Genomic DNA, 27,635 nt, shown 5'->3' on the forward strand with positions numbered 1-27,635 from the left:
GTGCCTTTCCTGACCTTGAGTCAGAAGCTACATACCTGCACTCATATCCTGCTCATTAGGAGCAAGTAACTAAGTCCGGCCCCCACAGAAAGGGGGGAGAACCAGGGCCCGCTTTTGGAAGGCAGGGCTCTCAACAAATCTGTAGACTTCTGAAATCATGACATGAGACGTGACATGTCTCCACAAGCCACCTCTCCTCCCTTTTGCATGTTTCTCCCCAGAAGCTCTGTGTTCTTAAAACCGCCCTTTGAAATAAATCATGCCCTACTGTGAAGCCCCTTCCCTGTACTCCATGCCCTTGTCTGCTCAGACCCTTTTTCAGTATTTTTATTTTTATTTTTTTTAATTTTATTTTATTATGTTATGTTAATCACCATACATTACATCATTACTTTTTGATGTAGTGATCCACGATTCATTGTTTTTGTATAACACCCAGTGCTCCATGCAGTACGTGCCCTCCTTAATACCCATCACCGGGCTAACCCATCCCCCCACCTCTAGAACCCTCAGTTTGTTTCTCAGAGTCCGCAGTCTCTTATGGTTCATCTCTCCCTCTGATTTCCGCCCCCTTCATTTTTCCCTTCCCTCTACTCAAAGTGGATTTAGTCTTTCTGGCAGAGGTTTTAGATCCTGTGTAGCCCTCCTAGTCTGTCTTCTCTGCAGTTTTTCTCCATCTGTCTCTGCTCACCACAAAGCCAAAAGGGGGCACAAGCGAGAAAAAAATCACACACTGAAATTAGGGCACTTTTCTCTTTTTTACTTTTTTGAAGTTTTTGGCATTCTGTGTCCTCAAGTTGTCCTGGGAGCTTGGTTACCATGTAGATTTACTTCCCCTTCTCATTGTTTGATTTATTTGGGAGGAAATATGAAGAGGCAGGTAGCGAGGCTACCACCTGGGCAAATCTCCACAGGATGTTAAAGGTTGTTGCTCATAAATGGGCACCAGGCTTTAATTTAAAAAAAAAAAAAAAAAAAGAAGGAGGAGGAGGAGAAAGAGAAGAAGGAGAAAAGTAAGGAGGAGACGGAGAAGAAGAAGAAAGAAAAGGAGTAAAAGGTCGGAAAATATTCAAACAAAATTAACATGCCGCAGCTAGTATTTGTGATGACAGACCCAGTGCTTGGGATTTTTATGTGCGTCTGTTAATTCTATCCTCACAAAAGCCTAAGAGGTAAGTAAGCTCTGTTAATATCCACATCTTACAGTGGAGAAAACCAAGGATGAGGACGGCAGGTAAGTTCCCCAAAGTCCCGCCAGCAATGTGGGTGGAGCTGGGCTGCATGTGTGGACACTGAGCAGAGTGTGGATGCTGCTTACAGCGTCTTGCCCTGGGGTTGGTGCCGGGGGGAAGGTTAACATACCATGTAACTTCTGAGCCCGAGGACGTGAAGTAAATGTGGAAGAATACACACCCTCAAAGGAGGCCAGAGTTGAGATTTCGATTGCTTTGCCCAGCACATCTCTTCTGACTTCAGCCCATTCTGATTTTGAGATTTTCCGAACATGTCGAAGAGTGAAAAACAAAGAAAACCTGCTTGGGGAACATGAAAGGCTATCGAGTTTTATGCTTTCGTTTAAAAAAAGATAAAAGGAAAAGAGCACTGTCTTGTAAGTTGTCTAGTGAGTTTAATGCCATTGTTTTTCTAAGCAGACTCATAATCATGGCGTGATTTTTCTTACTGTTTAATGTGATGCAGGATGAGGAAGAGCTGCTTAGTGCTAAGGATGACGAGGATTTTCTACTGGGCTTAGACCACGCAGCTGAGGATTTTGTGGTAGTCAGACCTGCAGATTATGAAAGCGTCCATGTTCGACTGCAGATGGAAAAAGAACTCCTGTTCGTACCCAGTAGGCTGACAGGTACTTGCTCTTTTTGCCTTTCTGCTCAGCTTGGGCATCTTCGTTTTCCTTTATGAGACATATAGCTGGTGTCTGAGGTTGTCCAATGTCCATGGCAGATCCCAGTTTCTAATCTGAGTTAGTCATCAAGAAATATCTTCAGATTAAAAAACAACAAAGAACATGAGAAAGTGCCCATTGAAAAACGCTCACTAATAGAATAGCAAAAGGAACACCTGGATGTTGTGGGGGGTCCCCTCATCAAATTGGCGACAAGTTCTGGGGGCAGAGAACCTGAGAGACTCTGAGATTCAGGCTGTGAGAAGGAAAATCTCTCCGTTTCATCCTCTACTCACTCTCAACCCTGCTAGAACACTTCTGTGACCAGATGTGTGGGGGTTTTTCCCCACACCAACTAATTCTCCAACACAAACTGGATATCCTACAATTCAGATCTGACACTTATACCTGGAGTCAGCACAGACCCCACAAGTTAAGGGCTCCATCCCACAAGACTACCCTCTATTTAGACAGCAATCACAAGTAGTGGGTCCCCAGGTTATCCATACTTCCATTCGATTTTGCCACAAATTGGGGGTTCCATGACCACCCTCCTCAGGTTCGATAATTTGTTCTAACAGCACATAGTAATCAGAGAAACACTTATATTTAACTGGTTTAACATATAATAAAGGATATGGGGGCGCCTGGGGTTAAGCGTCTGCCTTCAGCTCAGATCATAATCCCAGGGCCCTGGGATTGAGCCCCATGTTGCTCAGAGGGGAGTCTGCTTCTCCCTCTCCCTCTGCCTGCCATTCCCCCTGCTTGTGTTCTCTCACTCTCTCTTGCTCTCAAATAAATAAATAAAATCTTTAAAAAAAAAAAAAGGATATGAGAGAGCACACAGATGAAGAGATTCGTAGGGCAAGGCATGTGAGAAGGGGTGCGGAGCTTCCATCCCCTCTCCAGAGCCCCCACCCTCCCAGCACTCCATGTGTTCATTGACCAGGAAGCTCTCCAAACCCCTTCAGCTAGGATTTTTATGGAGGCTTCTTATGTCAACATGAGCGACCAAGTCATTGCCATTGGTGATTAATGAACTCTCTAGTCCCTCTCTTCTCCTGGAGGTGGGGGTGGAGGACAGCAGTGGCTGAAAGTCCCAACTGTCTACTCACAGGGCTGGTTCCCCTGTCTGCCAGCACCATCCTGAGACTATCGAGGAGCCCCCAGCCGCCAGGCATCTCAGTAGCGTGCAAAAAGATATGATCACTTCAGAGATTCTGAGGGAGGTACAAAGCAGGTTGGCTGAGGTTCCTCAGGGGGCAATGGCCAGGGTATTAAAGCAGATTAACTCCTAGTGACTGCCCCTTGCTTCGTTTCTGCCCTGGGTTTCCCTTTGCTCTTTTTTCCCCTGGAATTTTCTTTCCTCCGGAGAGTGCCTGAAGGACCTCCCCAGTTAGTTAGCTGGTAGTTCACGCTTAAAATGGGAGTCCCCAGGAGAGCCCCGCAGGCTGGGAAGGGGGGCTGCACTCACCTTACGTGGGAGTTGGATTTCTTTTCATTTGTCATGTTCTGAGTTCCAATTAAATGCCAAGCCAAGGATAAATTATTCTTCCTTTTTGATAGATCATTTTGAATCATATATGGTTCAAAGTATTGGGATTTCTTGGACATCTCAGGTTTCCTTTTAAAGTAGGTAGCTGGGAAAGGCGCCCAAAGGTTACAGCTTCACCATAACAATGACAGGGAACGCATTCCATACCCTTCCTCCGCCAGGTTCCTTTTTTTTTTTTTTTAATTTTATTATGTTATGTTAGTCACCATACAATACATCATTGGTTTTTGATGTGGTGATCCACGATCCATTGTTTTCGTATAACACCCAGTGCTCCATGCAGTACGTGCCCTCCTTAATACCCATCACCGGGCTAACCCATCCCCCCACCCCTCTCCCTTCTAACACCCTCAGTTTGTTTCTCAGAGTCCATAGTCTCTCATGCTTCATCTCTCCCTCTGATTCCCCCCCTTTCATTTTTCCCTTCCTTCTCCTAATGTCCTCCATGCTATTCCTTATGTTCCACAAATAAGTGAAACCATATGATAATTGATTTTCTCTGCTTGACTTACTTCACTTAGCATAATCTCCTCCAGTCCCATCCATGTTGATGTAAAAGTTGGGTATTCATCCTTTCTGATGGCTGAGTAATATTCCATTGTATATATGGACCACATCTTCTTTATCCATTCGTCTGTTGAAGGGCATCTCGGCTCTTTCCACAGTTTGGCTATTGCGGACGCTGCCAGGTTCCTTTCTAAGCACTTGATGTGTATCAACTCACCTAGCCCCACACCAGGGCTGGACAAGTGTTCTTTCTCATGCCCATTTTACAGATGAAAAAGCAGAAGCCCAGAGAAGTTAGGGAACTAGTCCAGCACCACAAAGCTGGTGACGGGAAGGAGGCAGGTTTCTGACCTGGGAGGCCAGCTGCGAGGCCACACACCACACAATGCGTCCTGATGCTCCTTGGGGGTTTGGAGAAATGCATCGGCCGCAGCCTTGGCCAAGGAGGAGCGCCGTCACCTTGTGTTTGTGCTCAGAGGTCTCACTGTCAGGCCTGTCCCTGGAGCCCCCTGGGCTGGGAGTGGAGGTTAGACCCCAGGGGCTGGCTCAGACTGGGGGCTGGGGTGGGAGGGGAGTGCGTGGAAGAGGCTTCAGGAGCCCCCGCTGCACCCGGCACCTGCTCTGAGTGAGGAATCCAAGCACCGGTCCATCTCCCCACCTCGCTCTGGTCCAGAGGGGAGGCAACCCCTGGCCTAGCAAACAGGAGTTGGGGAGCCACACTGCCCCAGCTCCTCCTCCCCGAGGTATGACCTTGAGCAAGCTCCTCCATTCTCGGTGCCTCGCCTGAAAACGGAGGAAATGAAACAATCCTACATCATCATGACTCTGGGCGTTTCTTCCCTTGAGCACTGAGCAAATAGCCTGAGCGAAGCGCCTGTGTGTTGACCAGCACACAGCAGGGGATCGAGAGTAATAATGTTTCTGTTACCAGTGCTGTTCTTGTCGCTGCTTGGAGAGTGGTTGCCAAAGCAGAGTGTGTTCGCCCCGGGGACACAGGAAGCAAACCTCAAGTCTTCTATTGGCGCGTATTTTTAATCTCGTCCTTTCCTGGTTTAACTGTGCGTGTACAATAGTGTGTCCACAACCAGTAAACACGTAGAGTGAGTGAGTGCTCAAAAACGTTTCCATGAAAACCTTCAAGGACGGCTGGATTAGTGCCTGCTACCTAGCCATGTGAGTGGAGGGGTGGGGAGCAGACCCCCATGTTTGCTCAGGTTGGCCGCATGTTGTCTCCGGACTCCGAGGTCCATTTTTCCAAGAATGCTGGTATTAGTTGTTTTGTGTGGGTGAGTTTGGGAAGCAAAGTGTCCAAATGGCCACACAGGAAAATTAGCAGATTCGGGGGATTTGGCAAGGTTTAGAGTGAGATCATTAGAAACAAAAGAGACTCTCCACCTTTCCTTATTAACTCCCAGATTACCTCCGGACACTCACAGTTCCCCTGGCTTCTTCTCTTATTTTCTCCTCTGGCCTGCTCTGCCCAAGCAGGCCCAGGGATCTTTCCAGAACTGAAAATCCGCTCGGTCACTCCCCAGGTAGAGCCTTCAGGGGCCCATCCGCCTGACCAAAGCCCAAGCTGCTGGTGACCTGCAGGGCCCTCCCTCCGCCCTGCCCCTGCTCACCACCCCGCAGTGCCCAGTGTAACCCCACTCCATGCCCTCGGGGGTCCCCCATCCCGGGGTCCTTCCCTCTCGACCTTCACGAGTTGGTGTAAACGCAAGGCCTCCTGAGAAAAGCCTCCCTCCCTGCTCTATCTCTTTTATCCTCTTTTTAACTTTTTAACTTACAAAGCATTTTCTCATACTTTACCTCATTTAATTCTCCCAAGAACCCAGTGAGTAGATATCATCATCCTTTTTGTACAGAAGGAAAGTGTTCTAAGCAGTGCCAGGCCCAGCTTCGTTCGGCCAGCGAGCGAGCCGCCCAGCAGGCCCTCTGATGTGAATACCGCCCTCCCCACAGTGGGCCACACTGGTGAGCGAGGTGCGGAGTCCTGTCATGGTTCTACAACGTGATAATGCAGGTGAACACATTCCTCTTGTCCTCGGTTCTGCTTCTGGAAATTAAGATGGGGGCCTTTGCAGCATCCAGGAATACAAATGAAATTTCCAGTGGTTGTTTTGGTTCAGCACATTGCAGTTTGAAATGTGTAGGTTGGCACTAATGTTGCTTGTATTTATTTATGTACTACCTAGTGCCTACGTATAAAAAGCTTCCCGAGAATGTGCAGCCCCGATTTCTGGAAGACGAAGGCCTTTATGCTGGGGCAAGACCTGAGGTGCCCCGTGCCTGTCAGAACATCATGGAGAACAGGCTGCTGACGCAGGAGCCCGTAAGCACGCAGCCCCGTCCCCCGGTAGCCCCTGGGCATCTCTGGGTCAGAGCTGCTGCTTCCTGTCCCGGGCAGTCAGCACACCCGCAGGCTCATTTCCTCCTGTCTACAGACAGTGGTTCAATTTTTTTTTTTTTTTTTTAATTTGTCTCTCAGTATGTTTGGTGATCTCAAACCACATACCCCCTCCCCTGCTCAAAGGCCATCTTCTGCTGGCTGGGCTTGGGATTCTCCTGCTGAGTCAGATGTTGGGGACTTTTTCACAATTCACGGAAATGCTTAACTGTCCACAGATAGAATGTTCTCAGTTGTATTTCTCCTATCGTTTTTTTTCCCTAATTTTTAATGAATAGAAAATACACTTTTTTAAGCACTCTGTAAGCTTTTTGTTATGCTTTTTTTGGAGGGGAGTGAGGACTATAACTTAAATTCATTGTGGGGGCGTTAGTGAAGACTCAGTTGCTAATGGAAATGAGGCTTTTAAAGATCTGTCGGGACAAGGGAAGGCGCATGAGATGTGTGTGTCCAGCCAGAGTTTTCTTGCAGATGTTGTTTATTTTGTAAACCATTTTCTATCCAGTTACAAGAAAATGGTGTTCTTCCCTCTGCTTGATCTGCAGGGAAGAAAGTGGTTTGGAGATGACGGGAAAATCCTAGCACTGCCAAACCCCACCAAGGGGTTTCCTTCGAGACCACCAGTGCTGACACAGGAGCAAGACATTAAGGCAGAACTTGAAACACTGTATAAAAAGGTAAGCCCACCTCCCCATTTTTAATGCATGAAGGTGCTTGGAAGTGCTTTGCTCTTTGAATAGCTTGGGGTACTAAATTCATAACATTCTACTTTGGTTGTTGTTGGTTTTTTTTAAGTTCACTACCTTACACATAAAGAACAAACAGCAGGTGTATTATATAAGAGCGAGTCGGCTATGCTCACCTAATCCTTTCTTAAAGAAGGCCTCGTTCCCAGGTAGGAATGGCTAAGTCAGTGACTTTATTTGCATATCCAAGTTAGCTGGCCTTATTTTTCTTCTTTGTTCTCTGCGTTCTCACAGATGCTGCAAGATTATTTCCCACTCATTGTCTCTTTATTATATAACTGGAGATTTTTCTCTTTTTTCTTAAAGATTTATTTATTTATTTTGAGAGAGAGTACCAGCAGGGGGAGGGGCAGAGAGAAAGGGAGAGAGAGAGAAGTTCAACCAGACTCCCCACTGAGCGTGGAGGCTGAGGGGGCTCGATCCTACAGCCCTGAGATCATGACCTGAGCCAAAATCAAGAGTCGGCTGCCTAACTGACAGAGCCACCCAGGCTCCCCCAACTGAAGGTTTTCTATCCTTGCAAATCCTTTTTTTTTTTTAATTTTTTTATTGTTATGTTAATCCCCATACATTACATCATTAGTTTTAGATGTAGTGTTCCATGATTCATTGTTTGTACATAACACCCAGTGCTCCATGCAGAACGTGCCCTCCTCAATACCCATCACCAGGCTAACCCATCCTACCACTCCCCTCCCCTCTAGAACCCTCAGTTTGTTTTTCAGAGTCCATCGTCTCTCATGGTTTGTCTACCCCTCCGATTTCCCCCCCTTCATTCTTCCCCTCCTGCTACATTCTTCTTTTTTTTTTTCTTAACATATATTGCATTATTTGTTTCAGAGGTACAGATCTGAGATTCAACAGTCTTGCACAATTCACAGCGCTTACCAGAGCACATACCCTCCCCAGTGTCTATTACCCAGTCACCCCATCCCTCCCACCCCACCCCCCACTCTAGCAACCCTCAGTTTGTTTCCTGAGATTAAGAATTCTTCATATCAGTGAGGTCATATGATACATGTCTTTCTCTGTTTGACTTATTTCGCTCAGCATAATACCCTCCAGTTCCATCCACGTCGTTGCAAATGGCAAGATCTCATTCCTTTTGATGGCTGCATAATATTCCATTGTATATATATACCACATCTTCTTTATCCATTCATCTGTCGATGGACATCTTGGCTCTTTCCACAGTTTGGCTATTGTGGACATTGCTGCTATAAACATCGGGGTGCACGTACCCTTTCGGATCCCTACTTTTGTATCTTTGGGGTAAATACCCAGTAGTGCAATTGCTGGATAGTATGGTAGCTCTATTTTCAACTTTTTGAGGAACCTCCATACTGTTTTCCAGAGTGGCCGCACCAGCTTGCATTCCCACCAACAGTGTAGGAGGGTTCCCATTTCTCCGCATCCCCGCCAACATATGTCATTTCCTGACTTGTTAATTTTAGCCATTCTGACTGGTATGAGGTGGTATCTCATTGAGGTTTTGATTTGGATTTCCCAGATGCCAAGCGATGTTGAGCACTTTTTCATGTGTCTGTTGTGTGCCCATTTTCTTAGTTGAAAAATAGGAATAATAATAATCTTCTCTACCTCAGAGGATCATTGTATTCAGATGATGTAACTGTATGCCCTTTTTTAAAATTGTGAATGTCTATGAAATTTACTATAGACAAGTATTAATGAGTGGCTACTTTGTGCAGAAATGTGATCATGGGAGTAGATGATCACAAAACAAGCATCAACCCAAGTCACAGTCCATGAGGGATTTGTCATCTATTTGTTTACATGACAGATACGTGATTTAATTAGTGACCAAGACAGTCATCCCCTTGTGCACATATCCAGTAATACATCAGTCCCCCTTCACCTTCCCTCCGTTTCAGCAGGAAACACTGATATAATGAGGCACTAAATTATGGGTAACAGTGAGAAAACAGAAGAGAAAGTACTATGTTGAGTTGGGTATTAAGGGAGCCAATTAATCTTATCTGTCTGCTTCAGAGGTTGTGAGCTAGTTGAGAAATGCACAGGGGTCAGAGAGGGATGAAGAGATCAGTCGCACACAGGGTAGAACTGGACAGCAGAAGGCCACTGGAACCCAAGACCAGATGGGCTTCCTGCTCCATCTCCCATGAATTCCACTCCTGTCTAGACACAGCCCTGGTGAGTTCACCATGGGGACTGCCGAGGAGAACACACGGGGCCAGTAAGCAGGCTCTCGGGAGAGAGCTAAGAAGGGGCAGCAAAGAACCCGGACCAATGGCTCTCAGGCTCCAGCTGGCTCTCTAGTCATGTTCTTCCTTCTCTCTGGGGAAAGAGCCATGAGTATGGGGCATGGGAAGAGAAGCAGGGTAGTTTCCTCCCAATACCTGTGAGAGGGGAGATCTTCCCATCTTGTGTGCAGAAATGGGGAAGGAGATAAGGAGAATGTCCCCCTCGGAGGGGCTGGTCGTCCAGCATCACAGAGCAAAAGAAGTTAGAGAAGGGAGAAAACCAAAGGGACTGGAGACTCCCAAGGTCATTTCTTAGAGGGTCAGGCTTTGGACATAGCAAAGAGCAAAGGATATGTTAGAGTGCATGGGAAGGCTGCAGAAGGGTTTAAATTAGAGGGAGGGAATATTATTCCCCCTGTGTGTTCCCCCATTACACATTACCTGTTACATTCACTGTGGACTTGTATACCTCAGTCTTTTGGGGGGAATGTGGTTGTGGAACCTTCCAGTGATTCAAAACATAATACATCTCTTTCTCGATTAATATTTTCACAATTTTATTTTTTTACCAACTTTTACCTTTTCCTACATTTATTCAGATCTGTGCAATGTCAAAACCCATGTTTTTTCCACTGTTCCATGTAACAGGCTTGCCTTTAAGAAAAAAATGTTAAATGCATATGGCCTATATTTTTAGTCTTATGTCCAAACATACCTTCCATCTGGGAGGTTTGACACGATGAAGGAGCACAGAAGGAGATGAACGGGCGAGAGGGCTTCACCGATAGCTTATTAATGCATCTCCTCGCTCCCTCCCCCACTAGCCTGAAAGTGACTCAAGGCAAGGATGAGGTTTTCTTCTTCTTTTAACCCTAGCACTGGGCAGGAGGCTGGCACATAGGGACACCTCAATCAAAGTACAAATTGAATGTTATTTAAATGATTCAGCTGAGCTGAATGTCTCTAGAAGAGACTCCCTCCTTATTCCTCTCCTCAGCTGTCTCTCCTGCAGAATAGCGGCTTTCCTGGGCTCTGGCTTAACCCTGGCATCCCAGTGATGGAAAACCAAGTCCGTGTGCTGGATCGGGATTTGGCAATTCCCTGGGCCATTAATGGTGAATTTATGCCTCAGAGCTCTCAGGCTCGAACTAACCCAGCAGGACTGACCAAACCCATCCTCCATCCCCCATTAGTAATTTTCAAAAATGGAATATTCTACTCTTCCTAAATTAAGACCTTTGTGAGAGACAATTAAAAATAGAGAAATATAAAAAGAGCGTCAATATCGCGCAAAGAACAAAGTTAAACCTCAAATGAGAAAGAATGCAATTGAATACCTCTTAAGAAGGAACTATTCCAAAACTTAAAAAAATAAAAATGCCAAGGGGACATTGCACGTCAGACATAAACAATATAAAATGCAGTTCGCTTAATCCTGATGACAAAGTAGGGTTAGGGTTATTGAAAGCAATCCCAACAGCCTCCCTCCTCCCTCCCTTCCTCTTTCCCTCCCTCCCTGCCTTCCTTCATTCCTTCCTTCCTTCCATCTTACCTTCCTTCCCTCCTTCCCTCCTTCTTTTATTTTTATTCTTCCCATCCTTAACTGAAAGTCCGCTATATTCTCAGTTGTCCTAAATTCAGAGAATATAGAGGTAGCAATATTCAAACATGGCCTTAGACTGTACTTAGGTAGGCAGAAATGTCAAGTGTTACCGATTCCGTCAGGGGGAGCCTGGCTGGCTCAGTCGGTAGAGCATGTGACTCTTGATCTCAGGGATTGAGATGAGATTGAGCCCCACGCTGGGCACAGAGTTTACATTTTTTAAAAAAATGAAAGATTCTGTGATTAGAAGTCGGCAAGACATTCCTGAAGGGCATAAGTGTAGAAGCAAAACTGCTTACCATTTTGAGGAATTTACCATGATTCCAACCTCCTCGTCAATTACCACTTGGTAGGATTACCACTTCCCTCTCCACCATTCTCATCAATGTTTCCCAGAGCATTGGTCACCTACTATGTTCTAAGCACTGCATTCACCAACACTCTTTGGGTTGCAAATGATAAAAACTAAAGCAAACCAGCTTAAGTAAAGAGAGAATTTGGTGGCCCATAAAACTGGGAAGGATCTGGAGATAAATCATAAAAATGAAGGAGGGACTTTGGGAACCAGGACCTCGGGGGCTGTCTCTACCTCTCTTTTCTCTGGTTCTCCTTGAATGTTGACTAGCTTCATTCCCTCCAATTGCAGACAGACCAGAATTCTCCATGTGTTAGGAGATATGACCTTTGATAATCTAAGCTTAACAACTCCAGAGGAAAGGATTCTCTCTTTTCTTCCAAGATTCACATTTATCAATAGCAAGGACAAACTGGTCTGTTGTAAGTAGGACATGTGACCGCCACCTCATGCCCAGAAGATGGGGATGAGAAAGCTTCCAAGAATGAGAAAGCTTCCAGAGAGGACCAGAACAACAGCCACAGAATCTACGGCAGGCTCTGGACTGGATTCAGACTCTGTTCCTATTATTTTCCCAGAGCAAATATAGAGACTTGTATTTTAATCCCACCAATGATTATTCTTTTTCTATACAACTTTTATTTTTTATTTTATTTTTTTTAAAGATTTATTTATTTATTTTAGAGAGAGAGCGTGTGAGCAGGAGGAGGGGCAGAAGGAGAAGGAGAGAGAAGAGAGAGAAGCAGACTCCCTGCTAAGCGCAGAGCCCAACAGGGGGCTCAATCCCAAGATCCCAAGATCATGACCTGAGCCAAAACCAAGTGTGGCTCAACCGACTGAGCCACCCAGGCGCCCTTCTACAGCTTTTAAGTTTCTTTCTCCATTGTCATGCATCTCCACACACACCGAGAACATCAGCAGATAATCCATTTGCATCACCTCTGATAGTCTTGGGTTTTGGTTTTCAATTGAAAATGAAGAATCAAATCAATTTCAAGATTAAAATAATATGTTCTATAAATATCATTTATTCTTAGAAGAAATTATTTCCGCTATTTTCATGGTCGTTCTCAGTATATAGTTAAAGAAAATAAATATATATAATAAATAATTATATAACATAAATATAACAAAAAGAAAGACAAGGAACTGGGAGTCTTTCTCCTTAATAGGAAGAGAGTTGGGCTCTCTTGAGCAGTCTAGCCCAGTGACTACAAGGGTCCTGGAAACTTTTTTTTACGTTGTTGACCTGAGCCTAAGGCAGAGACCACCAGCAATCATTTGACCATGGGCTAATGCAGATTTGGGGAAGGAGAAATGAAGTACAGGTGTCCTGGGTAACATTTCAGGTAAATTGGACCATGCTGCCCACATTACTTACTCATACCAAGAAGAGTACCAGACGGAACCTGAGAGCCACACCCTGAGTGACCTCATAACTTTGGAACCCCATGGCAAGAGGAAAGGCAAAGCAAGAACCAGCAGGAGCAAAACAATTAGAGAGGAATTTTCGATTAAGTTTGTAGAATGATGTTTAGTTGTATATGTCTTTGTGAGGTGGAAATTTTTTAATTAATCTCAGCAGTCTGGGTGATCATAAGACACATAGTGGTCACATGCAGATGAAAAACTTCTAACACGGGGGCACCTGGATGGCTCAGTCAGTTATGCATCCAACCCTTGATTTTGGCTCAGGTCATGATGTCAATGTCGTGGGACTGAGCCCTGTGCCAGGTGGGGAATCTGGGTGTAGAGCCTGCTTGGGATTCTGTCCTTCTCCCTCTGCCCACCCCAACCCCTGCTCACCCTCTCTTTAAAAAAAAACAAAACAACTTCTAACACAAATGTGGGTTATAATTGAATCCTTTTATCTGAATGAAAGAGAAAAGAAATTATGCCCTCCATTGTGGCACTGTGAAGTGTAAGGATATTAATGATCAGAACTAGGGCTTTTATTAGACATGAAATATCAGTGGAATATGATCCCAGCAGGGGTGGTCTTCCCTCCCTTTAAATGCAAATGGAGACTCAACTCAGCATATTCTGGAAGGTACTGAGATAGAGTCAATCCATTCCTATTCAAGCCTACCATTTGTAAACACATCCCGGTTTTAAAAGGATATTTTTTTTAAGCAAAAAATCTGTTGGTCTTCTCATCAAAGACAGACTGAATGTTATTTTATAGGAGAAAACATGTTATTTTATTAAAATAAATAAAGATACACTGTGTTGAAGTCCTACAGGAAATCATAAGTCCTAAATATACATTAATACTCTACTGATCTGGGGGGGAGGTGGGAAATATGAAATGGAATGGCTAAAAAGAAATAAACTCATATATTCCTACTTGTGGGTCCTGGTGCATCTGGCTGTTGTCTCATTCCACCCTAGATCATCATTATCCAGTGAGTGCTTTAACTGGGGTTCCCCCATACTCTGCTCCCTTTAACAGGCAGTAAAATATGTCCACAGAAGTCAGCACATGATTGGATCTGGAGACCCCTCTGGAAATTTCCAACTGGACATTGATATTTCAGGGTTAATCTTCACTCATCATCCCTGTTTTAGCCGAGAGCATGTTTTGGCAGCCAAGCTGGCCCAATTATATGACCAGCACCTTGCAAGACAGCAGAGAAACAAGGCAAAATTCCTTACGGATAAGGTACACTCTTCCATTCTTACTGTTGACGGGGTTGGTTCTTCTGATGAGCCCAAGCAACAAAAACACCAGCCTGCAACAAATGTTCGTGCACCTCTTACACATGCCCCTCAGCCTACGATGTGTGATAGACTGTTCTCCTTGCAAGCAAACAGAAGGCTATGACAATGCACATTTCATGTGTGCAAATTCAGTGGCACATGCTTGGTTTGAAGAGAAAGGTTTGTGCAAATGGTGCAAGTCATCTCACCTCCCAGGGAGCAGGCATTTAATGGAAGATATGTAGCTGTGTCTTGCTTGCATGACCTCAGATGCTGAGACCATTCACAGCCTGAGAATCTCTCTGTCCTTAGAGACATTCTCATCTTTACATGTAATTTGCCGTAACGTGGTACCCAGACACGAGTCAGTTGTTTCCGATGATGCTCAAAGAAATGGCTCTCTGTGTGACACTTACTTCCAATGTGATGCCATCCCATGGGATTTTCTTGAGTAATTTTGACTACAGGCAATTTTAGACCCACCCTCTGACTTTAAAACCTACTGTCCAAATAAGAGATCATTCCACATTACCTCCTTTTGAGTCTATAGGTTTATGATCTATTCACAAAAATATCCCTGTATATCCAGGACCCAGAAAGATCCACTGTTAGCCTTGAAAGAGACCTCATTTCTGAGACACACACATAAATGCAACACTTGTCATGATCATCTTAATGATCTGGGCTACAGAACAGGGATGAACATACCTTGTCCTTTATTATTCCTTTTCTTTTTTAAGAATAGAAGAAAGAGTTCTCTGTCAGAGTTCATTGTGGTGAAAGTGTGGGAACAGCGGGATGTTTGAGCACCCATTCACAGCTTTGTTGGCATCATTTTGCCCTGGCGGAGGGGGTGGCTCAAGGCACATAATTTGCTTAGGCGGTAGAGTCTCTAACTCAAAACTTGTATCCATATTTTTTTAAGCTCCAAGCTCTAAGAAATGCAGTTCAGACAGAACTTAATCCAGCAAAACCTCATAAATCTCTTGATACAACCCAAAAAGCCATCAATGAGTATAAATCTGAAATTCGGTGAGTAAAGTCTGTAATTGTAACTTCTACTTTTTTTGTTCTCGTTAGATGTGTACTTGTTGAAAGCTTTTTCAATTTTTCCAAATGCACTGAATATATGAGAAATTAAGCCAAATGAAGTAATGAGATACATCCATCTTATTAACATCAAATTTGAAGTCCAAGAAAAGAATGAGGATGTAGGATATTGTAACTTACTCTGCTGGTGTAAACAAACGTCGCTACAAGCCACCACTTTATTTTTTTTAAGATTTTATTTATTTATTTCACAGAGAGAGGAGTGAGAGAGAGAGAACACAAGTGGGGGGAGGGAGGGTGGGGAGGGAGAAGCAGGTTCCCCACTGAGCAGGGAGCCCGATTCAGGGCTCGATCCTAGGATCCCGGGACCATGACCTGAGCTGAAGGCAGACACTTAACTGACTGAACCACCCAGGTGCCCCTACAGCCACCACTTTCGAGGGTAGCCTGACCATAGGCTAGCAAAGTGTGGAAAATGCCCATAAGCTGGGACCCAGAAAATTTTGTTTCCCGTGTGTGTGTACTCTAAGAGCTACATGCACGTGTGCACATGGAGACATGTAGTGTGTAAGAATTCACAGCATCATTTACAAAAGTAAGGAGCTGGGAACGACCCCATACCAGAATGAACACATCTGGTATAGTCTCTCTCTCTCTCTTTTTTTTTTAGGATTTTATTTATTTATTTGACAGAGAGAGCAGGAACATGAGCAGGGGGAGTGGGAGAGGGAGAAGCAGACTTCCTGCTGAGCAGGGAGCAAGGAGCCCGATGCGGGGCTCGATCCCAGGACCCTGGGATCATGACCTGAGCTGAAGGCAGATGCTTAACGACTGAGCCACCCAGGCGCCCCCACATCTGGTGTAGTCTTAACGCTGAACATCTATAGCACGGTTAAATTGACTGAATTAGATCTGCATGTACCAATACGGAGAAAAGAATGTTGCATGAAAACACCCAGGTGTAAGAGGATACTTGCCGTGTGAGACGGCCCGTGAACCCTAAAGAATACCCAACACAACGCTTGTCTGTTGTAGGTATGCACGTGTGTGGTACAGACAGAAAAGACACACATGCCAGTCCCAGGGAGGGAGAGAAGAGCATGCAGTCCGAGAGGTCTTCAAATGTGACTATAACATTGGAGACAAAACCAAAAGCCCTGAGTAGATGTGACAAAATGTGAACAAGTATCCTAATGACTTATGACATGGGTTTTCTCTTTCTTGGAATTTTTCATAATTAAAATTCAAAAATTAAAAGCCTGATTGTTGCCAAACAATAAGGAAATACCCAACATAGAAGGTTTCTTCTGGAGTCCCATCCCTCGGGAGAAATCACAGAAACAGATTTTTGCTAGTTCTTCCACGTGTATATTCACCTATGTGTGCATATACTCACGCATCCATACACAGGTGTGTTCGTGTGTATATATTTTATTTTTTTAAGGAATCGTGTTGCATTTACCATCTCACAACTGGCTTTTCTATGTAAAATACATCTCAGACCTTCTCCTTTTATACTACATCTAGGTCTGCACCATTACTTATTTTTAAAGATTTATTTATTTTAGAGAGAGAACGTGTGCACAGGCAAGCACCCACGAGCACAGGGGGAGGGGCAAAGGGAGAGAGAAGCGCAAGCAGACTCCCCTCTGAGCGCAAAGCCAAACCCAGACCCGATCCCAAGACCCTGAGATCACGACCTGAGCCGACACTAAGAGTCGGATGCTTAGCCAGCTACACCAGCCAGGCGCCCCTATATCATTATTTAAAGGCTGACATTATAGAGATGTTATGTTCCCTGTTGATAGACATTTGTATTATTCCTATTTTTTATTATAGAAACTGCACTCTAATTGACATTCCTGTGTGCATGAGTATTTCCACAGAATGAATTCTTAGAACAGGAATTTATAAATCAAGGACTTTAAATGTATACTTTTCTTTTTACAATCTAGCCTTGAGTTGGAAATTCCTCCAGCAAAGTGGAAATTAGTAATATTGAGATACCGTCACTGTAAAAGTATGAAGAGTATGTTTTAAAAGGAAAATTCTTATTTATGCCCACAGTGCAGCCTCCTTGGGCAAATAATTTTTGCTTCAGCATACATTGGGTAAGAAAAGTGACAAAAAGCTGTCCTGAATACAGTAGTGGTTTTATAGGGACTCGTATTTATCATCAGTATTTGAAAACTGGCAGAAATGTGTGAGAGATGGACAGACCATGCCGGCGGGGGGCGGGGGGGGGTGTGCCCCGCGGATGGCAGACCCAGGGCGGTCTTTCCACTGCCCCTGGAAATGAACACCTCTGTGATCCAGCATTTCTGGCCCAGTAAGAGAGTGGGTTTTAGCCTTTTCCTGGTATTTCACTATTGTTAAAACAAATCTAAGCAGATGGCCTGCTCCCAGCTGTCCCCTCATGTGGGCCCCGGCCTGCTGCTGACCAGAGTCCCTGGGAGCCCCCCGCCGGGCATCCGCGGAGTCCGTGGCAGGTGCCGCTCACCTCAGCCCCCAGCACGTCAGTCATTCTCCATCTTATTTTCTGTAAGTGGCGTCCTGACCGCATCGCTTGTCCCCTGAACTGGAACCAGCTATATAAGGAAGGAAGCATGGGTCTTCATGCAAGAGAGGGGAGCACTGTATTTAACTCTCTCTACTGGTTCTTTACCCTCAGCCCTACTCAAACTTGAACAACTAAGACTATGACTCTAGATCCCCATCTGGCTACCACCTTCTCTCTGTATTTTCCTTCACAGCCAAACTTGTGGAAAACATTAGCACTCTTGCTGTTCTAGCCCCTTGCCCCCCCTTCACGGAACCTCACTCGCCCACCCCCCTTTCCTTGGAGGCTGATCTTACCACAGGCCCGGGCACCTCCACTTGCTAAGCCCCTCCTGCTACCTGGCCTCTTGACGGCGAGGGGCACGGTCACCGGAGCGGCCTGGTGTGACCTATTTCTTCCCTCTCCTGCCCCCATCCTTCCCACCGTCCTTTGTCTACTTATTCTCCTCTGCCCAGATTCCCAGGATGCAAAGTTCCTCACAAGCTTTTCCTTTTTGTTTTCTTTATTAACCTGCCTTTTCTCCTGAGATCCGAGTCTAGTCCTGTGGTTGGAAGGATCATCCGGAGGCCAGTGGCTCCCAGGGTTTCCCCTCCGGGGTGAAGCCCCCTTCCACTCTCTGGACCCCCATCTGCACCAGGTTACCTGACTCCCTGAGCAAAACTGCCTTTTCCTTTTCTTCTTTAGCTCAGATGTCAAATTTTTCTTGCTAAGAGTTCTTTTTTAACATTTCTGAGAAACTGTTTTCTCAGGTACTAAAAAAGGAAATAGAAAATATATCAGAAAGCCTTAAGGTGTCACACAACTCAGTAAAATAATTTTACATTGCAGTTTTTCAAAAGGAGGCAGGGGAGGCAGCTAAAGGCATAAGGGAAGAACAGACCACTTGATAATGACAGCTAGCATTGGTGGACCACTTACCAGATGTCAGGCACCGTTCTAGTAGGAAGTTTACGGATGAGGCTTGGAGGAGTTAAGTTGTTGGCCCCAGGCCGCTAGCAACTGATAGAACCAGGACTGTAGAGTGTGATTGCAACATCTGTGCCCTTAGCCACACGCCTTACTGCTTTGCAAGAAGGATGTTTCTTGGGGCGCCTGGGTGGCTCAGTCGGTTAAGCGTCTGACTTCGGCTCAGGTCATGATCTCAGGGTCCTGGGATGGAGCCCCTCATAGGGCTCCCTGCTCAGCGGGGAGTCTGCTTCTCCCTCTGCCCCTCCCCCCTGCTTGTGTGTGCTCACTCTCTCTCTCAAATAAATAAAATCTTCAAAAAAGAAGAAGAAGAAGAAGGAGAAGAAGAAGGTTTCTTAGTTCATTGCTTTCTTGTTTCTGTGAGGTCTTCAAAGAGTCCCGAATCTTGGCCATCCAACCACTAACTGCCTGTCATCTTCCGCCATCTTCCTTTTCCAGAGCCAGCCGTTGAATGATTAGAAACCTAGGCCTCTGTGCTTCTCTGTACCACTTCCACAGGCTGAGTCATCACAAGTACAGCCTCCAGACTCGGGCCTTCCTTCTGGAGGTCAGGAGGTGCTAATTCATGAGACCCTGCCTCCGTGGTTTCCAAGGGCACTCTCTGAGGCAAATCTCATGTTGTATGTCGTCGTCATTTATCTATGTGTCTGACTCCTGAGCTACACGGTAAATTCCTTGAGGTCAGAGACACCTCCGATCTCCTAGACATTTCTGAATCACCTGGAGTGACACCTGGTACTTGCTCAAGAAAAGAAAAAATGGCTAATTAATTAATTAATAGCATAATAGAGTACATTTAGGTTCTGGATTTGACTGTCATTCATAAGAGGGCTTAAAGTAAGGCATTAAATAATTCCCACACACTTCAAATAATGGAAATAAACGTGAAAGCATTTCCAACTGGTGCCTCTTCAAATCAACCTGAAATATTGTTAATCCAGTTAGAAAACTCTCCCAGGCAGGCAGTGACATTACTTCATCTCCTAAATATAGAATCTGTGATTTGTGTTAACAGAGACGGACTTTAATATGTTTGTTGTTAACTAGGACAACAACGTACTTTCCTATGTGTACAATAATGTAGTCCATGAGAATTGAGTTTACTGGGCCTCTTATTTTTATAACTTCAAAGTTGGCTATTTGCCTAAGGGTACATAGTATTAATAAGAAGTTTAGAAGGTAATTTAGTTTAATTGAAGTCAGATTCACCTAGGGAAAACAAAATCAAATAACCTCTCAAAACACATTGGCATCCTATTGTCTTCAAATTTCCATTCATATCTTTGGATTTCCAGTACTTAAGAAGTATCGTAGGCAGGGCGCCTGAGTGGTTCAGTCATTAAGCATCTGCCTTCGGCTCAGGTCATGATGCCGGGGTCCTGGGATTGAGTCCCACATCGGGCTCCCTGCTCGGCGGGAAGCCTGTTTCTCCCTCTCCCACTCCCACTGCTTGTGTTCCTGCTCTCGCTATCTCTGTCTCTGTCAAATAAATAAATAAAATCGTTTTAAAAAAAAGTTTCGTAAGTATCAAATTAAATATACAATCACTATAGCATTATTAGTTTCTTTTTTAATTGCAAACCCATCTAAATAACTTTTTAATATATAATAATAATAATAATAATAATAATAACATATTCTACCTTCTAGGCAAACAAGAAAACTGCGCGATGCTGAACAAGAAAAAGATCGAACGTTGCTTAAAACGATCATAAAAGTTTGGAAAGAGATGAAATCCCTTCGAGAATTTCAGAGGTTTACGAATACACCCTTGAAACTTGTTTTGAGAAAGTAAGCTTTTTTTCAATAGTTGTTTTATTGGGCTATATGATGCAAAGAGAAAATGCATAAAACATAGATATGGCTTAAAAATAATTATGAATAAATAATTAACAAGTAATAATAACAACTAAGAAAATGAATAAATGATGATGTAACCACTCCCCAGGTTAAGAAATAGGACATTACCAGTATCTGGGCAGCCCCCATGTTCCTAACCCCAACTACTGCCTCCTCCATCCCAGGAGTAACCATTTTCCAGATTTTTATGATCAGCATTTCCTTGTTTCTCCTTACAGGTTTGCCATCTATGTGTAATTCCTAAGAAAATGTGGTTTAATATTACCTGTATTTGATGTATCCACAAATGAAAGTAGGTTGTCTGTACTCTTTAGTGTATTCTTCACTACCATGTGAGATTCATTTACTTAATATCACATGGCTAGCTGAAGTTATTTACTTTGTTTATAATACTTCATTATATGAATATAACAAATTTGCCCATTTCACTGTTGACAGACATTTGAGTTGATTCTGTTTTTCAGCTTACAGACAGCACTTCTCTAGGGATCCTTATACATGTCTTTTAAGCTACATGCGCCTAAGCTTTCCCAAAATATACCTGGAAGTGAAATTGTTGAGTCTTAGGGGATACTCACATGCCAAATCCAAACACTTTTCCAGAGTGGTTGTCCTGATTTATACTTTAACCGGTGCTCCCGTAGATCCCTATCACCCAAACCATCCATGTCACCTGCTATTGTCAGATGTTACACTTTCCTTGGCCTTATATTTCCCATTCATGAATTGGCCATTTTGATTTCTTCTGTCTGTTCAAGGCTTGTGTTGATTTTTGAACTGGACTGTTTGTCTTTGTTTCTTTTTCATAACTGGTAGGAATTTGGCGTATATCCTGGACAGGGGGCCTTTGTTGGTGCACTCTCTAGTTGCCTCTTTACTCCCTTTTGCTGCTTTTTGATGACAGAAATTCTTAATTTTAAACAGATAAAATATGTTCATCTTTTCTTTTACGATCGGTGCTTTCCGTATGCTGCTTTAAAAATCCTTCCCCTGAGTCTAGTAGATATTCTACTCTATTGTCTCTATAATCCTTATTCTTTTATCTTCCACATTCATCTTTAGTCCATTTGGAGTCGGTCTTTGTACGGTGTGGAGAAAGTATGCTTGCTACCTAATTCACTAGACTTTGATACATGACTAAGAGGACAGTTATCACAACAAAAGTATATTCTGTATATTAATTAAAGAGCATCTGTGCTGCTGGTTTTCATCCCTTCCTGATTGTTTCCTCAGAGTAAGTGTTGTGCTATACATTGACATGAAAAGTAATAAACGTGGGCAATTATCTGATACTTTGCTCTGAAGACAGCCATGTTTCAGCCAAAGATAGCTGCAGATTGTGATTTTCTTTTAGGGCTGTAATTTTCATAAGACTCGGAAAACATCCTACCGTTCCCAGGACAAACACAAGATCATGCTTTATGAGGGCAGGGACCTGGTCACCATTGGATCTCTGGTCCCAAACAGAGCACCTGCCACTCAGGATCTGCTTGGTTAATATTAGCTGATGAAAGACAAATTCTGTCTGTCCCACAGAAACTGTGGGTGTCTCCCAGAAATTCCGGGGTTCCTGCTTCTGAATTCCATCTCCCAGGCTACCTCTCCCACCCAGAAGCAGAACATAAATATTTACCTGTTTTCTCTTTCCTTCCTTCAGTTTAGGATAAACTAAACTTTTAGGAAATTTGCCCTTAAGGTCACCTCTAGGTGAAACTTTTCATGATACTTAACACCCCTTCCTCCCATAAGTAGCTGCCTCCTAAATTCTTTTGGAGTGCCCTTCACACTCTTGATTCACCTAGCCACCTTATGATACAGCATAAATTTTTCCCTGCAAAAGTCATCAAATTTCCACTAGTTTATGGATGCCTCTGAATAACAGGGAGCAAAGTGAATGGGTCTCTATATGTCAGAGATGGAGCATAATTTATGAGCCGGATTTCTCCGATGCCTATAAATTTCCAGTGCCACTGTGTTTCCAAAGTGATGTCTTCGTAGTATCCTGGAGCGCTGAGTCTGTGCCTTAGGGAACTGCTAATTGCTAAACCACCAGGGCCCACATGAATGTCAGCAAATCTGTGTCAACCTTAAAAGGAACAAGAACTTTAGGAGTAGAACCTGCAGGCCAGACAGCATGGATCACGGAAGCCCGGGCAATGAGCTGCAACGATCCCAAAGTGCTGGGGAGGAGGAGTTGGGTGTGGCGTGCCTGCCACCCCCTTCCAGAAGAATCACACGCTGAATCACATACCACATTTGTCTAATCTCGGGTGGATTGGGCCACAGCACCTTTTGGGGCAGGAGATCTCCCAGCACCAATGTCCTACCGAGCACACTCGGGAAACACGGCTTTGGGCTGGGCAGAGCTCCTGATAAAGTATCAGCAGAATCATCAAAGAAAAACTTAAATTGCCAATCCAAAGTCAGACTAGTAGTTTCGGAGGCTCAGAAGCAACATAATGAAGTGCTTCCTCAGAGACTTGCAGCACGAATAACTGCGATGACACTCTACCCCTGCTGGTTGGGTCTGTATGCTCTGGATCACTTAGCTCAGGGGGCATCGTTGCTTCACCGTAAGTAGCAATCTGTAGCTCATATTCCAGCTCCCTCCACTCACCAACTCTGTGTTCTTGGGCAAGTTACGTCATCTCTCTGTGCCCCAGTCTCCTTGCCTGTGAGATGCAGATGCTCGTGGTATCTCGGCCTCCCAGGGTGGAGAGCTAACAGTTACGAAGCTTTCAGACGAGGCCCTGTCACATAGCAAGCCCCATACAGGTGTTTGCTGTTATTATTACTCTGTTACTTAATTTCAAGAGATAACCAAGGTACTGTAAATTATTTTAAAGGGAAAAAGTTGACCAGAAAACAGACGAAGAAGCATATGAGGCAGAAATTCAAGCTGAGATAAGTGAGTTGTTGGAAGAGCTCATGGAAGAGTATGAACGGAAGATGGAAGGGTATAGAGCCGCATACCAGCAATGGAAAGCCTGGAAGAAAGCCCAGGTTTGTCAAGTCCCTCGGCCTTGAGCAGGGCTGACCTTGGGGACAGGAGGAGGGAAACTGGACAGGCCGCATGGGGCCCCTGCTGGCTCCACTCTGCCTCCCATTGAAGGTAGGGCATTGATGCTTCTGGGCTTCCCTGGGAAAATGATATAACTTTGTACCCACAACCCTGCAACATTGAATCCAAGCACAATAAGTAACAGATCAGGTAACCTGCAGTAGCTGTGCCCACAAGCCTTACTTTACTTTCAAGATGTGTCCTTGGCCTTTAGAGCCCATATTAATGTTCACCGGAATGGCTAACATTTTTAAGCTCTTTCTAGGTCCCAGGCATTACCTCAGGTCAACACCCCTGGGAACAGCTTCCTGTGATTGTCCCCATTTTGCAGATGAGAAAACAGGCGCAGAGAGATCAAGCGGCTGGCCGAGCGCACACAGCTGCTTGAGGCGGAGCTGGGTCGGCATCCGGGTCCATCTGGCTCTGAAGACTATGGTTGTAAGCAAAACTGCAAAATTTCTGTTTGACATAAGATTGCCTTTTACCCAACAGAGGGCCAAGAAGAAGAAAAAGAAGCAAGAACATCCCGATGAGGAGATGGAGGAGCCGTATCCCGGGGAGGAGCCTGTGAAACCGGTCCCCCCGGAGCCCACCGATCGGGCGCTGGTAGAACAACAGGTGAGGGAGAGGGCAGCCCGGAGCAGGAGAAGGCCTGGGGAGCCCACACTGGTGCCGGAGCTGAGCCTGGCGGGGAGCGTCACTCCCAACGAGCAGTGTCCCAGGTGAGCAGACGCCCCCTGCCTGGCACAGTGTGATCAGGAGAATCATGAACTCTGTAGATCTGTCTCAGATGGAACTACGTGAACTTGTCGATATTTGTCCGTATTCTGGTGATTTCAAATGGTTCCCCTACCTCGGGCATCCCCGGGGCCACTCAGGAGCACGCTGAGGGAAGCTGCCTGTAGCGGGTGGTACCTGCATGGCTTTTGATTTAGAGCCTTTGTCTGTAACATCAGGGTATCTCCTCTCCACTGGGAGCACATTCTCTGCTCCCCAGCACGGACATGCAGGTCTGTCCTTGGCCCTTGTGTTCAGCTGCCCCAGGGGGGCTAGCTTCTCTCTTTGAAGGCCCCCAGAGAGCCTCCCAGAGGAACTGTGGATACCCCCAGTAGCCATCTGAAGCATATTCTCCAGATTTGGTAGAAATACTCTTCTAGGGGCTCCTGGGTGGCTCGGTTGGTTAAGTGTCTGACTCTTGATTTAGGCTCAGGTCATGATCTCAGTGTTATGAGATCGAGCCCCATGTTAGGCTCCGTGCTGGGCATGGAACCTACGTAAGATTCTCTCTCTCCCTCTCCCTCTGCCCCTCCCACCCCACGTGTGCTCTCTCTCTCTCTTTTTTTCTCTCTCTCTCTCTCAAAAAAAAAGAAATACATTTCTAGTCATTCATGTGATGCTTAAGAGAGAATCAGTCAGAAGCTTCACCTTATATACATACATCTATACATATAATAAATTCAGTCACCCTCAGAAATAATTAGGTTGTGGGGATTCATTAGAATGTCCATATAAAACTTCCTACAACCTCTTCAGTTTCAAACTTATGTTAGTGTACCAATAATGTATTTTTTAACTCTGGCTTTTTTCTTGTGTTCTCTCAACCTCACAGCATTCAGATACTACACATAAATAAACTATTCCCCAGCACTGAATTAGCTATTTTCAAGACACAAATAGCATGCCATATAAAAAAAAAAATCCAAAACATGTGATTACACTTTTTTTTTTTGATTACATGTTTTTTTAAAGGGAAAATTTGGGCTGGATTTGGCAGTCTTTTGTCATGAGTCTTGTTTTGACTGAGAATATATACCTCAGTCTTAAATTTCTTGGTTTTCACTGGGATTTGGGACTATAACCTAAGTTACCCCAAACTAGTGATCATGATCAACCCTTCTCATCAGACCATCATATAAGGGGGACCATGCAAAAGAAGGGGGTGTCTTAGGTCTGTTTGTAGCAGGATGCTACTGGGAAGAAACCATAAAACAACTCTGAGTCGAGTCTTTAGGTGTCTTGAATACTTCTTGAAATTTGGTGTTAAATTCCTTTATAGAAAAAAACAAGTTGAAGTCATTGGAGCGATTCTATATCTGGGATGCGCCTAAATTACTGAGATGTAAAGAGTTAAAACTACCACCCAGTTTAATGGGTACAAAATTTCTCTTTGGGATTCTGAAAACATTCTGGAGAAGGATAGTGGAATAGATGCACAACATTGTGAATGTATTTAATGCCACTGAACTGTCCACTTAAAAATAGTTAAAATGGTATTATGATGTGTATGTCTCACTGAAATTTATTTTTTAAATTTTTTTAAAGATTATTTATTTATTTATTTATTTACTTGAGAGAGAGAGAGAGAGAGCACGAGCAGGGGGAGGGTCAGAGGGACAAGCAGATTACCCCCTGAGCTGGCAGCCCAACGTGGGGCTTGATCCCAGGACGCTGGGATCATGACCTGAGCTGAAGGCAGACACAACCCACTGGGCCACCCAGGCGCCCCTGTCTCACTGCAATTTAAAAAAAAAAAAGACTTCACCACCCAAAAAACCCTGAGTGTGCTTTGGATTTTATTTCATTTTTCTAAACGTTCCCTGTTCTTACCGAACTTGAGTTGCTATTGACTTAGCCAACAACTGGCACTCTGGGTGAGTATTTCTGAAAATATACACAATAAAATTAAAGACTACTCTTGGGGGTTTCACCTTTTTTTTAACTTCCTTGCTCTAAGAATGATACGCTTGCCAGGATATCTTTTTTTGGAATCCAAGTGGCCTTTTAAAAAAAAGAAACCGCTCTTAATCCCCTGCATCCAGTGAGTACTCACCATTGGAAAGTGTTAAAAAAAAAAAAAAAAAACTCGAATCTTGGAGAAGTGGATTTGACCTGTTACAATATGCTATTACATTTTTAGGATAAAACATCCCACCCAAATATCCATCACTACTGTCCCTTATGGATTGGATTCACTGTACTTACAGGACTATGTTTCCGTTTACTTAAAACTTTGGGGTGCAAACATAAGGCTTCTTTGAAAACATTTAAGGACACCATAATATAGTGAATGATGCTTGGACTGCAGTTCTTTGGTCCCTGCTGGACTTTTGAGTGCCTCTTTCTTAGTCCGTATCACAGTTTATTATATGAAGCTCCTCGAGACCCGTGGCTGTTTTGGTGTGACAAGAGCTCCGATGATCGGCAGAGTCGTCCCCAGTGTATCTTGTTCTGTTCAGTGTCCATTTGTCAGACGCTCCAGTTTTCCCTAGTAAACTACTCACCCCATCTGTGATCGGTCTCACTTTGCAGGGCAGAGGTCTTGCGAAGGGAGGATGTCAAGAGGCGCTCCATATATCTAAAGGTAATCTTCAACGACAAGGAAGTGTCCAGGACCGACAGTCGACCACTCGGGGCAGACTTCCGAGTTCACTTTGGACAGATTTTCAATTTGCAGATATTCAACTGGCCAGAGAGTTTAATGTTACAGGTATGCATTTTAATTATAGTCATTGTCCCAAGCATTTTTTTGGTGATCACAGGTATGAGTGGTTTTAAGATTTATTTATTTATTTTAGACAGAAAGAGAGAGAGAGAGAGAGAGAGTGCACAAGTAGGGGGAGGGGCAGAGAGGGGGGGGAGGGGAGGCAGACTCCCCACTGAGTGGGAAACCCACGGAGTGGGAAACATGGGGCTTGATCTCACAACCCTGAGATTATGACCTGAACCAAAACCAAGAGCCAGACGCTCAACCGACTGAGCCATCCAGGCACTCCAGGTACAAGATGGTTTTAAGTCATCCATTGGCGACACTGGTGTCCTGATAGATTTTCAAGGTGAACAGAAGGTCAGCCTCCTCTTGGGCACGTCTGTCCTTATGGTCTTGGCAGAAGGAGATCTGTTTCCTCCTCACCTCCTGAAAATGCTGGCCACGGTGCTCCAGTGTGTGCCTCGAGATGCGGAAGGGGGATGAGAGGCAGGGGGTCCCTGGTTTTTTTCTTTGGAGGAGTACTTCAATATCGCTGTCTGCCTGGATCCTAGCATGAAATACCTCAGAAATCAATACCGCCATCATCACAGGTGGCTATGATGGGGTGGCTACAGGTTATAGGATTCCCTCAAAATAAATATCACCTCTAATCTAAA

The 27,635-nt window shown here is 44.5% G+C and overlaps 1 protein-coding gene across 8 annotated transcripts in view; it reads left to right on the top strand.

The window, feature by feature from the left end:
• The window catches only part of CC2D2A (coiled-coil and C2 domain containing 2A), a 133,920-nt gene that overhangs the window by 41,005 nt on the left and 65,280 nt on the right, over window positions 1–27,635 (top strand). For all 8 annotated transcript variants that reach the window (XM_078068404.1, XM_078068403.1, XM_078068409.1 and 5 more), the window contains 9 exons: window positions 1,699–1,861; window positions 6,158–6,294; window positions 6,915–7,046; window positions 13,748–13,957; window positions 14,921–15,027; window positions 20,222–20,362; window positions 23,278–23,434; window positions 23,985–24,214; window positions 26,802–26,979. In XM_078068404.1, coding sequence (XP_077924530.1) covers window positions 1,699–1,861; window positions 6,158–6,294; window positions 6,915–7,046; window positions 13,748–13,957; window positions 14,921–15,027; window positions 20,222–20,362; window positions 23,278–23,434; window positions 23,985–24,214; window positions 26,802–26,979 — 1,455 coding nt within the window. The remainder of the gene's footprint in view (window positions 1–1,698; window positions 1,862–6,157; window positions 6,295–6,914; window positions 7,047–13,747; window positions 13,958–14,920; window positions 15,028–20,221; window positions 20,363–23,277; window positions 23,435–23,984; window positions 24,215–26,801; window positions 26,980–27,635) is intronic.

This window comes from Halichoerus grypus, chromosome 3 (genome assembly GCF_964656455.1).
Source record: "Halichoerus grypus chromosome 3, mHalGry1.hap1.1, whole genome shotgun sequence".
NCBI classification, from domain to species: domain Eukaryota; kingdom Metazoa; phylum Chordata; class Mammalia; order Carnivora; family Phocidae; genus Halichoerus; species Halichoerus grypus.